This window comes from Corapipo altera, unplaced genomic scaffold (genome assembly GCF_003945725.1).
Source record: "Corapipo altera isolate COAL_440 unplaced genomic scaffold, ASM394572v1 54, whole genome shotgun sequence".
Classification (NCBI taxonomy): Eukaryota; Metazoa; Chordata; class Aves; order Passeriformes; family Pipridae; genus Corapipo; species Corapipo altera.
In genome coordinates, this window is record NW_020884902.1 from 9628259 (window position 1) to 9644296 (window position 16038).

Sequence of the window (16038 nt, forward strand, 5' to 3'; positions counted from 1 at the left end):
GACCCAGACTTTTTCCTGCTCCGTGCACCTGAGTTAGTGCCTGGTACTGGGAAGGGCAGAGAAAGTCAGTGTGATTCCAGCAGACAAAAATACCCCCCTCCTCAAAGTCAAAAGGGATGAAAGCCGAGAGACGCCCGACTGCCAACATTCTAGTCAGGGGTTACCTCGCCATCGTTAGGTTTCAGAGCCAAACACCAGCAGAGAGAGGATTTAATTACCTTCCTCGAGGAGAACAAGTGAAACCCACCCAGCATGCTCTTCTCAAGGTTTCCCCTGCCTCCCAGTGATCCCTGCTCCCGCTTTTCCTCCCACCTCCTCCCCAGCAGGATGATGCATTGCCCCCTGACCACGCAAGGAAGCCATAAAGCAAGGCTGAGGGACGGGGCAGAGCAAGACAAATGGATTTAATATCAGCCCGACCGGAGCGTGGGCTATTGCACCAAATGAATTATTCATTTTGGATTCGACAGCAGCCTCCATTTCCCATTGACCCACCGTTCACATGGGCACGAGGTGCCCAAGAGGATGGGGCAGGCAGCCCACTGGGTTCTGGGGTACAGCTGAGAGCTGTGCCAGGAGGTCTGTGCCAAACCCCACCCAGCCTGGGAGGGGAACAAATAACGGGGTAGATCAAGAAACACAACCCCCCTCCCTCCCACCCACCCCCTTCTTGGCGTGGTGGTGGAAACGGCCCCCATCCCTCTGACCCTAAAACATGAGGATAATCTCCCGTGGCTCCAAGTCCCCCCAGTGAGGACGGCGTTGCGCCGGTGCCTCCCGCGAGCAGGTAAATGCCGATAAAAGCCGGCGTTAATGACTCCCTGAGCGGCCCCGAGCTCTGCTGTCAGCACGAACCCGCTCCGATCTAATGGCCCCATGACAGGCACAGCCTCTGTCCCAGGGGGGAGAGGGAGGAAAGGGAGCTGGGGGGAGCTAAACAATTCAACCCCGTTTTTTCCCCCACCACGGAGGAATTAAGCCCATTTTCTCAGCCTTCGAATATTGTGGGATTTTCTTTATCGTTTTATTTTTCCTTGGTGACAATTCCCACCGGCTTGTTAAGCAGCTCATCTCGGGCTGATGAAGGCCTGGAGCAGATGTCAGGAGCGTGTGCTTCCCAGGAGCTCCCAGGGTGTGATCCTGGCAGCATCCCTGCGAGGAGAACCAGGCAGGGAACCCTTCAGAGAACACAAAGTCAAACAGAAAACCGAGGACTTATTCCTAAACTTTGGCATGTGCCACCTCCTGCCCACCAACCTCTGGGAAGGGGAGAGGTGGGCTCAGGTCTTCCCTGGCCATCTCCAAGGTCCAGGGCGATACAAGGAGGAGCTTGATGGCCAACGAGCTACCAAGGAGCCAGAGTCAAATCCAAGGTCAGATTTTTACTCAAATGCAATTATAATTTTCCAAAAGCCCTAATGTAAGCCCTGGATTAAGCTTTTAGGAGAAGTTCTAGAGAAATTCCAGGGGCTGATGTGCATATTGGATTTGGGTTCCTCACCACCATTGAGCAGGACTGTCAAATGTGCAGGTCCCACATGCAATTCCAGCCTTTTTTCTGTCCTCCTGACGTGGGAACTGGGAAATACTCTCACAGGACCGGGAAAGGGGAGTTATTGGAGATCACCTCTGCCAACAAGCATTGTACCAGCACCTATGGGATCATCAAAACAGCATGGTCCTGTCGTCACAGATGTGATTGGTGCCATTTAGCCACCTGCTTGCTCTGCACCCACAGCATACTTCAGTGGCTTTCAGGACCCTCAGTGCTGCCAGTCAATCCATAAAGGGTATGGAGGCTGCCAGGATCCCTAATTTTCCCCTCAAGGAGCCCAAATGCAAAGCATGCTCCCCATGCAAAGACAACATGCTCACCAGGAGCTCAGCAGTTTCTCCTTTGGCATCAGCACTCTGGAGCAGTGGGAGCACAGCTGGAGACAGGCACTGCAGCACAGAAACCCCAACAAATCCCCAGCTTGCCAGGGTCTGCTCAGTGTAGCTTTGATGGCATGAACACATCACAACCCTTGTGGGGTTTGCACAAGGAAAGGAAACAAAAAAAGCCACGGAGATGGTCTAACACCTACCCTCAGCAGGTTTGCTGCCATGCCTCTCATGTGCCCTGCTGTCCTTCATCCTCTACCCTGCCCCAAACTACAAGCATTGAGTAGGTGCATCACACTCTTCTCAGGGTTTAGAAGCACTCACGACCCCAGCGTCCTCCACGACCCCAACTGGGGGCGGATGGAAAGGTCAACACCACCAAAACCCGCCGCGGTTTTACGTTCTCACTGTTTCCCTACATTTCTGGCAAAATGACATTATTTCCCAATTCCAGTGTTTAGCTAAAACTAGTACTTGTTTTCCTATGATAAGAAAATGTCATTTTGCCATAAAACCATGTGCGTTTTCTGTTTGTTGATTCAACAGCAGAGGAACATCTCGCCAGAAACGCTCCCGTTCACAGAGCCCTCCCTCTGACGGAGAGCTTCAGCTCCTCACGGGAATACACCATTTCCCAGCGGGAACAAAACCACCTCCAGGGTCAAACACAAAACCCAAAGGAATCCACCAGCAGTGCTGCTGGAGCAAGGATTCTGGTGGTTCGCCAGTTGTCAGAGCCCTGGCACTGGAAGGCACCACCATCCCCACCTCAGCCAGGTGGGAATGAGGTTTCTCACAGTGAAAACCTACACAAGTTCTCAGGTTTAAAGCAAACCAACAAACAAGTTTCTCCAGAGCTTGAATCCCAGCTTTGCCATTTTCACCTATCCAGAGTTACAGGTGAAGAAGAAACACGGTGGTGGCCACCCCAAGGAGCATCACAGCCAAGCCTGGTGCTACACACGTTGCCGCCACCTGCACTAAAAGAAGTCCAAGTCAAACCTCTTTCCACTACAAACCCAAAACCAGCCCTAAAGCACTTTGACCTTCTCCTTCTCTCCAGCCCTTCCTTGTCCTGGTGGTGCTGACCTTCTAGAAGCTACGTGGGACTGATGAAACACAGTCAGCATCTCATGCAAAAATCCTTCTCATCTCTCCTTCCAAGCAGCGTGCAAAACCAACACCTTAATTTGGGAGAGGAGAAGGAAAGGGCGGCCAATAGAAAAAAAAAAATAATCCTCCAGTGGTATTTGGGAAATATTAAGCAGTGAAAGGGGATGAAAAGCAGGCAGGACTATTTTCACATTTATAACCCCGCGCTGCAGGACTCCAGCAGGCAGCAGCACACCAGCAGCGTGGCTGGGGGAACCCGACAAACCAGCAAACAAAGTCCCAATTAATGGCCAGGCTCAGAGCAGCTCCACCGCGGTCGGGCCCAGCGGCAGCTGCCCAGCTCCCGCGGCTGTGCTGGGGAAATAACGAGGCAGATGAAAGCGGCTCAGCCGGCGAGCGCCGCACTTTGAAGGCACCGGATCCTGGAGGCGGCTTCCAGCGGGAGGGTGGCGGAAGCAGCGCCGGCACCCGCGGCCTCACTAAGACTGGCCACTGACCAGAGCACTCCAAGAAGCCACAGGTTGGCCACTGCTCCCAAATCCCTGCCTGGTCCCTGCAGTAAAACCACTTCAGGGCAGGGAAATGGCGCAGAGCCAGTTTTGCAACAGACATTGCTCCAAACAGCTTGTTTAGGGACAAACATTTTGTCTTAAAACCAACAAAAGCCCCCTGCTGCCCAAAGCCAACCTTACCTTTGCAAGCCACGTTGTTCTCCGGCTCGTAGCCAGCCTTGCAGGTGCAGCGGCCGATGGGGACCATCCACTCCCCGTCACCATTGCAGTACAGCTTGATGGGCACGTCCACCTCCTCGGCATTGGGGATGCAGGTGCCCCGGGCGGTCACCAGGGACGTGCTCTCCGCTCCTGTCATCGTCTCCGGGAAGATGGCGAAGTTCTGCACCACGCTGGGGCACTTCTTGAAGAAGACCCTGACAGACAGCAGAGACATACAAGCCCCGTAGTCCTGAAAGGCCAGGTAAAAGCCATTGCGGGTCAGGGGCCCGAAACTTCTCACTTCTGTGTTCACCTTCATCAACCTGCCCCCAAAGTCCACCTGGGAGAAGCTCTCGTCAGCAGCAATGGTGTCCACTTTGAGGTAGGGTGCCTCTGTCCAGAAGGTGGACTTCTTGGTGGCAATGACAGAGTCTGTCTCGTAGTAGTAGAGGTTGAAGGTCTCCTTGCAGGAGCCGGGGACGTTGGGGAGGCTGCTGCAGTCCCGCACAGTGAAGCGCATCTCGGTGTAGATGCGGTGAGCGCCGCGCCGGTTGATGAACGTGGTGAGGAGCCAGTTGTTCTGGTTGGGCTCGAAGACGTTGCACACCTGGTACGTACGGATGGTGTTGAGGTTTTCGTCGTAGCCACTGACTTCTTCCCACTGCGGGAAGGAGAAGGGAGAAGTGGTGAGAAGGAGGAAGAGGGACCTGCAGCGGCCTGTGAGCCGCGGAGATGCCACTGACCCTGCATTCGGCATTGGAATGACAATTCCAAAGCTCCAAAGGGGACTAGGAATGTGATTATGGACACACAGTGTGGTGCACATGCAGAAACACCACCAAGGCCAGCACCAGAAGAAATTCTCACCCTCTTGCCCCTGCGTGTGTCTCCCCACCGCTCCCAACCGATACTAAAACATCTTTTCCGTGTAGGCAACTGCCTCAGTTGCCCTGAGAAGTAAACATGGGAAGAAAGATGGTCCAGGCACCTGGAGGTGGGAGGGAAGGCACTACACAAGGGTACAGCTTCATTAAAGCCCAAGCCAGCACGTGGACTGGAGAGCCTGACCCCAAGCTCCCGGCACAACGGGATCATTTCCCCCGGCAAAGAAAACTAACTAAATAAAACATTACTGCCGTGGAGAGAGGGAATATAGATTTGCAATTCGATTTATAGAAGGGCATTAATATAATCCAGGCTACAATTTCAATTAAGGGACAGCGGCAAACTGTGAATAGTCTATGATGGCATTAGAGTCCTACAGACAGATTTACAACCTCATAATCCATTCATTTTAACTAATCCATGTTTACAGTCTCCTCATAACAGCATTATTCATATGGCAATCTTTAGCAGCGCGCTCAGCATCAGGGATAATTTCCAGGAGCGATGTTAGAGCAGCACTCACGCCTGTGTTTACATGGGGGCACGGTGGGTGATGCCAACCTGCCCCATCACACGGAGTCTTGACGAGCTGATACACCACAACTGACCCTGAAACCTCACAGATTTTGCCCTCTTCCCTTTTCCATTAAACAATCACATTTCTCGACTCCTTCCCAAGCTTCCCCCCCTTGTAAACCACAGCCCTGATGTAACAAAATGCAGGTTTTAGTCGTGTTTTCAAAGCAAGGTCCTCTACACGCTGCCAACAAGTGCCGCAGAACATTCACTCCCTGGTCCACCCACTTGGCTCCACTAAGCTTAAACCAAGATCACAGCTCAAAGTTGCACACTGCTGTTAAGCCACGGTTACCACACCAGCAATAAAGCCTCCTGCATCCAGCTGAGTGCTCTTCCTTCTCACCCCATGCTGTGAAAGCGCTGCAAAACCCCCTCTCCCCCCTGAACAAGGCGTGTGGATTCAATGCCCCTTCATTACCAGACACCTTTTCACAGCAGAAGCGGCGCAGTCCTCCCCGACCGAGGGGGTTGGCATTGTTTCCCGTTCCCACCCAGGCTTCCCACTGCAGCCCCACATCCAATTAACGCCAGAAAACGAGCTCTCTTCCAGCGCTAACACCGTTCCCATGGCTCTGCTGTCCTTGCCGTGGGAATCCTCCTTTTCATCCTCAAAACCCTCAGAGCCTCAAAGCTCAGAGACAAAACCTGCCAGCGGACCCTGCTGCACTTCAGGGTTTCCTGCATTTAGGAACGACATGAAATGCCCCTTGGAAAACCCTCACGAGGGTTTAGGGCTGCCTTGGGCATCCCCTGGGTTGAGCCCTCCTGCAACCTGGCACAGAGAACAGCAGATCCCCGTGGCTGGAAAGCCCCACAGTGCCAGCAGCTGCTGCCACCGATGCTCTAACAGCGACAAATGCATCATTTTGATGAGATGCTACTAAATAATTCACAGGGAGCTGGGGATTAAGTCAATGTTGTTCTCTGTCTCCACTAAGATTTAAAGCACGTCCGTCAGGGAGAGCAGAAGAGCCCACATCCTGCCACAGCCCCTGCAGCCTGGCTGGCATCATGCCCTGGCATAAACAGCAACGTTCCCCAAGCCCCAAGAGGGCAAATCTGTGAGCTGGGGTGAACTGGGAGCTGGGAGCTCAGCACACACCAAGGGGAGATGCCACCACCCAAAAGGACACAAAGCCTGCACAGAGCCCATACCAATGGCAACCACAGGGTCAGGAAAGCTGGCTCAACAAATCCCTGTGCCTCCAGCCCCAAGAGAGCTGAGAGGAGCCTGGGAGAAGGGGTTGATGCCCTAGCAGCAGCCAGGAGCCCCTCTCCCTGTCAGGAATAGTGTGGCAACAGGACCAGGGCAGTCACTGTCCCCATGTGCTGGCCACTGGTGAGGTCCCACCTGGAATCCCGGGATCAGTTCTAGGCTCCTCACTACAAGAAGGACATGGAGGAGCTGGAGTGTGTCCAGGGAGGGAACAGAGCTAAGAAAGGGGCTGGAGCACCAGGAGCAGCTGAGGGAGCTGGGGGGGTGGTTCAGCCTGGAGAAAAGGAGGCTCAGAGGGGACCTTCTTCCTCTCTCCAACTCCCTACAGGAGGGGGAAGCCAGAGGGGGTTGGGCTCTGCTCCCAGGGAACAAGGGACAGGAGGAGAGGGAACAGCCTCAAGTTGTGTCAGAGGATGTTTAGGTTGGATACTAGAGAAAATTCCTTCCCAGAAAGGGTTGATCAGCCCTGGCACAGCTGCCCAGGGCAGTGGTGGAGTCCCCATCCCTGAAGGGATTTAAAACCCATCTAGATGTGGCACCTGGGGATATGGGTAAGTGGTGGCCTTGGCAGTGCTGGAGGAATGGTTGGACTTGATGGTTAGAAGGCTTTTCCAATCTGAAGGATTCCATGACTGTATGACTTTAAATAAGGGACTTGGCATTTTAAATACTTTGGGGAAGATCTAGTATACACTCTTGTGACAGAGAAGCCTCACCAGGAACTCCCAAAGGAGCGAGAGTTGGATGGCTGCAGGCATGCACTGAGGGATGAAGGGATGCACATGGTGGGATGCAGGGATGGGGGCTGGGGAGGGGCTTCACTCTGCTGCTCTGCAGAGGGTGAGACCACCATGCCTTATAACAGAAGCTCCCTGCCTGCCTTGCATGGGCTTTCAGCGACAGCAGCTGCAGGCAGCTATTTATATCCCATCTCCATCACCTGCACATGCCCCTCCTGCATTTTTCCAGCAATTTATCCAGGCTCAGATTATTGCCAAAGCAATGCAGTAGCAAACCCCCTCATTTCAAGGGGCTCTGACGTGCCTGGAGTGGATTTTGTGCCCGCTGCATGTGTGGTTCAGCTTTGGTGATGGTGTGCAACCTCATTTCTTTTGAAGACCTGGCCAAGCCAGTCATACCCTAACAAAGAAGCAGCCTGGCATCCTTTGCACTCCAGTGCCACATCCTGGAGTCCCCAGGGATGGACCCTGCTGCTGCTCCAGCCTCCCTGTCCCACTGTGGTGACCATCCATCAGCTCGCATCCTCTCCCTCCGCTGCTCCTCTCCCCTCAGCTCCATCTCTCACTTTTTCTGCCAGCAGAATGTGAGTCAGGTTATTTTATGCTCCCATTTCTCAAAGGCTGATACTATATAAAAAAGATGTTTTAAGTGCCTCAGGGTGTTTTGTTCCTCATTACTTCATAAAAGTGACATTAATAGCCAAGGAAGAGCACTGCCGAGTGCAATTACGGATGATGTTCCAGGTATGAAAGCTGTTTTGAGCCTGCTAATGTTTCCTAATTACAAGCCTTTTGGCACAGGGAGAGGGAAGGCACGAGCAGGGGGTGGAGGGCAGCGATGGGGCCAGACCCTTCACCGGGAAGGAGGACAGGAAGGGAAGGAGAGAGCACGGAGATGGAAGAAAGTTCCACCTTCACCGAGCCCCCGGGATCGGTTCAGAGAAAGGACGCTCAGCCCGGATCAGCCACGCAGCTCAGGACAGCAACAGGCCACCCCACACCAACCTGGTGTGTGTCACTGAGCTCCCACTGCAACTTCCCCAGCTTCCCACCACAAATAGCAGGGTTAAAAGCATGAATCCCACCAGACTATGTAAGGATCAGCTGGATGAGTGGCACTTACCCCCGAGGGTGGGTTGGCAGTCCAGCCCAGCTCGGCCGTCGCCGTCCGCGTATCCATCAAAGTTTCTGAGGAAACAGAAGAAACAGAAAGTTATTCCCAAAGGTTTTGCTTACATTAGGAGTACAGAGCAGCAGAAAAACCTTCAGCTGCTTTCCCACAGCGAGCACGACATTGGAGTGCTCAGGAATCAAACAGCAGCAGCCCTAACACATCTAATGGACACGGGACAACTTCGCTCTGGAGCAAAGAGTCCCAGCCTGAACCCAGCCCACACTGCCAGCTCTGACCCTTCCACACCCAGGAAAGGAAAATACCATTACCAACTAAAAAAAAAAAAACCCTAAAAATGAAAGGATGCTGTATTTCATGGAGTCATATAATTTCCTACTTTTAGTCTTCAAAAAAACTAAAAACCAACAGAACATAACAAGAATAATAGTGAGAGCAACACCATCTAGAAACAGATGGGGAAAACCCTCCAGGTTTTATTTATTTGTTTGCAGCAAGCAGACATGCAGATTAATTTCCTCGACTCCCGTGTCCCCACCAAATGGGAGGAGGAGAAGAGCCGCTGGCACAGCCGAGAATCCCCCACCCCTCCCCTTCCCTCTGTGCTCCCAGGTACTCACGGCAGCTTCGCAGCGCCAGGAAAACGGGTGTGACCAGAGAAAGAAAGGTCAGGAAATAAAAATCAGCCCAGGAATCTGACCTGCTGCCGGGCTGCTGCTTTTAATCTCTCCGCGCCTGCTCCAGCAATCACAAGCGGGAAACAAGACTCCCATTAATCTTCCGACCCCTCCCTTTGCCGGCTGCTCCGGGATGGGAAGCCGGAGAAGCGTGACCGGGAACTCCCCGCCCTGCCACGAGTGATAAACGCTCCCTCTCCCAAAATCCCCACCGGAGCTGCCGACCTGGCCTGGCTCCCGGTGGTGAGCACGGGCACCGGTGGAGAGAGAGCAAGGCAGCCCCTCCAGAGATGGAGAGAGAAGGGTGTGGAAGCTGGCAAAGCTTCTGCACCCCTAACCACCCCAGGATGCCGTCGTGGCACTGTCAGGGGGGTTCAAAACACACAGCCCTCCTTCTTTCCATGGTGCCAGGCTGTTCCTGCCCACAGTGCCCTCAGACAGGAGACATTTCACTCCTGCTCCCTACGGGAAACAGAAAAGCTTGGTGGCCTTCACACTATCACAGGTCACTTTATACAGTTTCAGTCCCTTTCCACTTGGTAGAAGGCAGCTAAAAATGAGGTATCCCAGCTGCAACTCCTCCCCAGCCCTGAATCATGGAATCAAAGAATGGTCTGGGTGGAAAGGGAACTTAAAGCTCATCTCATTTCAACTACAGGCAGGGACACCTTCCACTAGCACAGGTTGCTCCAAGCCCTGTCCAAACCTGGCCTTGGACACTTCCAGGGATCCAGGGGCAGCCACAGCTTCTCTGGACAGCCTGTGCCAGGGCCTCACCACCCTCACAGGGAAGAGTTTCTTCCCAATATCCCATCTAACCCTGCCCTCTGGCAGTGAAAAGCTATCCCCCTTGTCCTGTCACTCCAGGCCCTGGTGCTCCAGACCTCCTGCAAGTTTCTAATCCCATCACCTCCAAGCCCTCATTCCCTTCCAAACAGCCCAGCCTCTAATTAAACAGCCCCTAAGTAAACAGCCATTAATCCTTGCTACAGCCCTTCAAGTGAGCAGGCAGATGTGTCCAAGCCTAAATGGACATTGAGGTGGAAGCGACTGGCCCTGCAAACACCTCCCAGTGCCTGTTGGCTACATCGGGAGGATGCTCTGAGAGCCCCTAAAGCCCTTGGTGTTCTCCCCCACAGGAAACAGGGTGTCCTGTTGTTGTACCACACAGGGGAAACTGAGGCAGCAGAGAACAGGGTGACACAGGGAGCGTGGCCAGGCTGGGATTGGGGCTGACTCATCCACCCTGTGATAAATAAGGACACGCTCTCTTACAGGAAGGGCACTTCTCCCAAGGGTTTATTCAGAAAGGGTTTTCACTCCATCATCTCCCTTCCTGTTCCACGCACTTACAGCTTCCTTCCCCGGGGTTTGACAGAGGAATGTACTTTTGATAAAGAACAGCCACCCTGTGGGACAGTAGCACGCGAGGACCAGCGCTGCTCTGAGGTGACATTCACCAGCTCCCCTTCCAGAATCTCACCCCTTCCCTCCTCTTGTGTGCCTCCCCAAAGGCTCCACATTTTGCAAGGAAAGCAGGAAGGCACAGCAGCAATGCCGAAGCAGGAGACTTCAAAATAACTGAAGAAATAGAGAAATAAATTAACAATAAATGAATAAATGGAAAAGAACTGTGGAGAAGCTTTCACTTTTGATGCTTCTGGAGTCCTGAGGGGACTCTGTGGCCTGTTGCACAACAGGTAACAAACCCAGTTCTGGTGGCCAACACTTGTCCTTCCACAGCTCCATGTTTCCAAAGCAATTTGCACAGCAAAGGAAAAAGAGGGCTGACAGCCTGACCCTCTGAAGACCATCTCCTGCTCAGGTCCTGCCCTACCTCCCAACAACACTGCCACAGACAAGAAGATCCACAGCCTGGCAAAATGGTTGGTTTGGGGTTTTTTTGTTAGATAAAATAAAATGGTTAAATCGCCCCCTCCAGCTCAAATTCCTGCTGAGCTCACCCAACCCTGTGACTGCAGAGGTACTGGCACCAGAAGGACTCAGCTCAGCAACTTCCCATTGACCTCTCCTATTTCCTCTCGGAGGAAACCTTCATTTTCTGGGATGTAAAAGTGACACCATGACCTCAGTGGGACATTTATGGACAGGCTTCTCAGGGCTAAGGCTGCTGAGCACCCTCCTTCAGCAGGGGAGGGTTTGCAGATCCCAAGTCCTCACAGAGAAATGGGGGACAAAACGGGGACCCCAGCACTCACATCTACAAAATATCCCTACAGGTGTGGGGACACAGGGATCCAACCCCCCAAACCATCCACCACCTGGGAGCAGGCAAAGGAGGGGCAGGCAGGGAAATCCTTTGCTCTGCCTGCTAACAAGGGGATTAGTGCAGATCAGTGCCTGAGCACCCTTAATGAGCGGAGAAGCCACATGGACACCTTGCATCTCTCCTCCCACCTGCCTCGTCCTTCCATGAGGACCAGTCCTCATTATTTGGCACTGGACATTAATTAAATCCCCACAGTGCAGGGGTACATCCTCTCCCCGTGCCCCGGCATCGTTAACCACACCAGGTGATCCACATGCTGCCCGCCCACCTGGATCAGCCAGTCCCACCAGGCAGGCTCCGTGCCCAAGTCACTGCCATCCCCTCACCTGCTCAAGGCTCTCCAGCAACTCCTTCCACACCTGCCCACCCGCACGTGGGCACAGCAGGTGCCATGGGGATGCTCTGCAAGGAGGGAGCTCAAGGCACTCGCTGGGAGAAGTGTGTGGGATCTGTGGCTCCGCTGCCCAGGCTGTAATGGCCAAAGCCCTCATTAGGGAGAAGAGGAGCTCTGCTACTGAGAGCTGAGCTCTCTTAGAGTGAAGAATCTTCAGCTGTATACAGTAGATTTTCTTTAATGGACACATTACTTTAAACTAAGCCTTCACCATCTGTTCCAGTCCCTAATTATCAATACAAAAACAAACGTCTACTCACAATTACACTCGTAACAAGTAAAGATGCCAGCAATTAGAATGCACCAGCATCCCCGTGCCGAGCAGCACATCCATCTGGGATGGCACTCCTGTGATCCAGGCAGGGAGGACTCACTGCTGTCCCAGGCTCCCCACACCCTCCCTGCAAACCTGCCCACAGCCAGTGCCCGCGGTGGGATGAGCCACGTCTCAGAGGAGCGAAGGATGGGCTGGCATCATTCCAACAGCCAGGAAAAAACAAGTTATTTGGGCGAGAGTAGCCTTCATCTCGCACCAGCTGGTCTTGCCAACCACCCTTCCCAGCAGGATCGAAGCCTCTTCCAGAAAAAGCTTTCTGGACTATCCGAAATGAAGCAGAACTTATTTCCTGAAATCCCCAGCCTGAAACCTACATTTGAGACCTCCCCAGAGCGGGTCGTGCTGTGAGTAGGTGTGACTTCTCCCTGGCAGGGAGCAGGGTCTGGTTATGGGCACACACACACAGAGACAAGGAGGCCAGACCAAACCAACCCAACTTGATCACGTTTTGACATTGCCAACTGGAAAGAAGGAGATACAACAACAAATTTTCTGCTCAGAGAGGCCACAAAGAAACTTCTACGAGTGCATCACTCCTCAATAACTGCCTCAGGGACATGGTCCCTCTCCCAAAGCAAGGAACAGCAGCTCCCTCGCTCCTGCAAGGAGATAATGGCAGGAAGCAGCCTAAGGCACTTCAAAGCAAATGCTTGGGCATCTGCAGAGAGACACAGGCATGTCTAAAACAACCAAGAGGAAAAAGATAGAAATTAAGCAAAATAAGGAGAGAGGAGGCTTGATAACAACAGATGGGTAGAGGGAGATTTGGAAAGGATGCCAGCTGCTGGAAATAAGCCCCCTGAGATGCGTGGGGAGCAGAGAGGTGCATGCCCATAGCTGAGAGATGGGAGGGCAGCCGTGGAGCGAGGGGCAGGGGGCTCAGGTCTGAGGTCCAGAGGGGCAGAGGATGCTCCACAGGTGAGATCTTTGGAGACTCATCCTGATGTCCCTCAGCAAGTGTCAGTGGGGTCAGCACACGGTCCAGCCCCAGAGCACAGCCCCCGGGCAGCCCCAGCCCCACAGCATGACTTTCAGGAGGGGAACAATAGCAGGACTTCTTTTCCATAGGGAAAGCACCATATTTTCCCCTCCATTTCATGCTTGTACATACCAGGCTTGCTTCCTACCCCCTCCTTCTCTCCCGAGAGCTTCAGCAAAATCAGCCCAAGGCAAACGCACAGCTTGGGAAGCTTCTGTCCAAGTTTGGTGACATTACCAGAGAAAGGGAATGATAGGGAAACAGAGCCAAGACGCTTTATTCCAAAGCCTAGTGCTAAATAACTGCCATGATATCATGAGCTCTGCCTTCCCGTGGCTGTCAGGACTTCAAGCCCAGCCCAGGTTGCATCATGGCTTCCATCACCATTCCATCACACCTCTCGATGCCAGTGGAAGGAAAGCCCCAAGGCACCACGGGAATAATTTCGATTTAATTCTCACTGTTACCCACTGATGAAATTATCCTCTACTCTGTTCTGGTGAGATCCCGCCTGGGGCACTGCATCCAGCCCTGGGGTCCTCAGCACAGGAAGGACCTGTTGGAGCAAGTCCAGGGGAGGCCATGGAGATGATTAGAGGGATGGACCACCTCTGCTATGAGGAAAGGCTGAGAGAATTGGGATTGTTCAGCACTTAAAGAGGCTCCAAGAGAGCTGGAGAGGAACTGTGGACAAGGGTCTGGAGTGACAGGACAAGCAGGAATGGTTTCAAACTGAAAAAGTGCATATTCAGACTGGATATTAAGAAGTTCTTCCCTGTGAGGCTGGTGAGAACCTGGCACAGGCTGCCCAGAGAAGCTGTGGCTGCCCCATCCCTGGAAGCATCCAAGGGCAGGTTGGACGGGGCTTGGAGCAACCTGGGACAGTGGAAGGTGTCCCTGCACATGGCAGGGGGTGGAGTGAGAGGAGCTTTAAGTTCCCTTCCAAACCAAACCATTCTGTGGTTCTACAGAAAGGCTCGAGCACACACCAGGAGGTTGCCTGAGTAATTCCAGGTTATGACCACACTTCTGACCGTAACATCCCACGGACACCGTCCATGTTTGCCTGCACAAGTTTTTCTTATATTCTGAAATTCAGACTAAGCTGGGAAAGAAAGCAGGAACACAAAATCTACGTGGCTCTGTTGGAGGGATCAAGCTGCTAGGCACACACCCCACCCAAAAAGTCTCTTTTACTGGAGGACTCTCCATTTGATTCTTGCTCGGAATTGTGAGGGAGCGGCATCTCCCAGATGGTTTAATTACAGCGCTGGAGAGGTGGGCAAGGCACGAGCAGGACCAGCCTCAGCCCTTACTGCTGCTCTTCACAGTTCCCTGAGAGCACCAGCTTCTGAAAGAGCCTCTTCCAGCACCTACACATTTTCAATCAAAAATATTACAGCAACAACTAATTACGTCCCATCATTCCCAGGGCTCTCTGCCTTTAATGGTGCATTTTGCTGCTACAGAACGACGGCGGAACGGCTCTGGAAGTGCATAACGAGCTCTCCCCATCAATCTCCCGCGGGTTCCTTATGAAGGATTACCCGACGAGTAACAAGCCCAGGAGAGCAGGGAGAGGATGCGCTAAACAACAACAAGTCAACACGAAATATCGTCTTCCTGTATTTTGAGGGTCTGTGGGAACCTCGTGGGGGAGAGGAGCAGCAAAGACACCTCAGCCGTTGCCAGCACGAGGAGATCTGCGGCGGCTAAAAAAAAACCCCTCGCTTTGGGCTGGAAAGGGGGAGAATTTATATCCACGAGCCGAGGAGGAGCGCGCTGTGTCAATTTGTGACGGGATGCATTAAGCTGCGGCTGCACAGCACAGTCCGGGATCTCCTCCGGGATCTCCCGTCAATGGCATGGATTTCAGTGTGCAGTGAAGATGCATCGCAGCAGGGCAGGCGATAGCTTAATGAAGCTCAGATTTGGGGGTGTTTGCTCAGCAACTACATAACAACTTTATCAATAAAGCGCTGCCTGCTGCGACTGCGGGATGAGACGCTCTAATTACACGCGGCAAACACTTGCCCACATCAGGATACACTAAATTTTAATACGCTGGTTGATGTGCCCGAAAGTGCACAATAAAACACCTTCTTCCATTTTTGCAAGCGAAAAACCCCAAACCAAAACCCCAGCCTAAAAAGTTCAGGAGGTGATGCAAAGTTTGGAGCATAAGGACCTAGCCCTGTCTACAACGCTCACTCCACCTTCAGGCCCAGCCCCAGCATCTCCCCTTGGTTTTCACACTCCAAAGGGAATTGACCCAACGCGGGTACGTGGTGTTGGACAAGCTCAGCTGAAGCCATACAATCCATTTATCATAATCCTACCGAGGAGAGAGAGACAGTAAATCAAAGAGACAACCCGCCTGTGAATAAATTACTGGGGGGAGGGAGACGAGGAGAGGGATAGAGAGGAAAAGAGAAAGAACTGCAGAGGGAGAGATAAGAGAAAGGGAAGGATATGACAGAGAATTGCCCAAAAACGCACTCATCACGGGAAAAAAAACAAACAAAGGGGACCAAATCAAATGGAAAGATAAGAGAGGAAAGATAGAGCTTTCAATACCTTTTGTTTTCCAAATTGCAAACCTATTTTTGAAGATTTGAGAACAAGTTTTCAAACATAAGGAGCTCATTTGCTCACGACAGTCAGCGGCTGATATCATACTTTTTATAATTGCACACAGGCCACGGATTCCCAAAATCCACACATAGCATATGCACAGATCACAGTCATACATCATCATTTACAGCTTGGCAACTCGAAGTCGAGCAGCACCAAGGGCTGAGAGTGCACTTTAATGAACACTCTGGCCCACCAGGACAGACCCAGCCACCCCAGGAACACAGCTCCTCCACCACGCCACTGCCAGGGGAGGGATCCGGGCCAGGAAGATGACACGGTTGTCTTTCAGGAGAATATTTTCCAGAACAATGTCACTATGCATTTAAATCCTCATCTCTGCTTTCTGGAGGCTGGGTAGCCAGCAAACATCTCTGAACGCCGCAGCCTGCCCCGAAAATCACCATATGTCAAGCTTGGCAGTTACTCATTTCATCCTCCACAAGAAGTGGATGAGGAACTCAG

At 52.6% G+C, this 16038-nt stretch overlaps 1 protein-coding gene across 1 annotated transcript in view; it reads right to left on the bottom strand.

The window, feature by feature from the left end:
* Positions 1-16038, bottom strand: part of EPHB1 (EPH receptor B1) — a 77175-nt gene that overhangs the window by 44641 nt on the left and 16496 nt on the right. The window contains exons 2-3 of the mRNA XM_027650575.1: positions 8254-8318; positions 3690-4371 (exon numbers count right to left, since the gene is read on the bottom strand). Coding sequence (XP_027506376.1) covers positions 3690-4371; positions 8254-8318 — 747 coding nt within the window. The remainder of the gene's footprint in view (positions 1-3689; positions 4372-8253; positions 8319-16038) is intronic.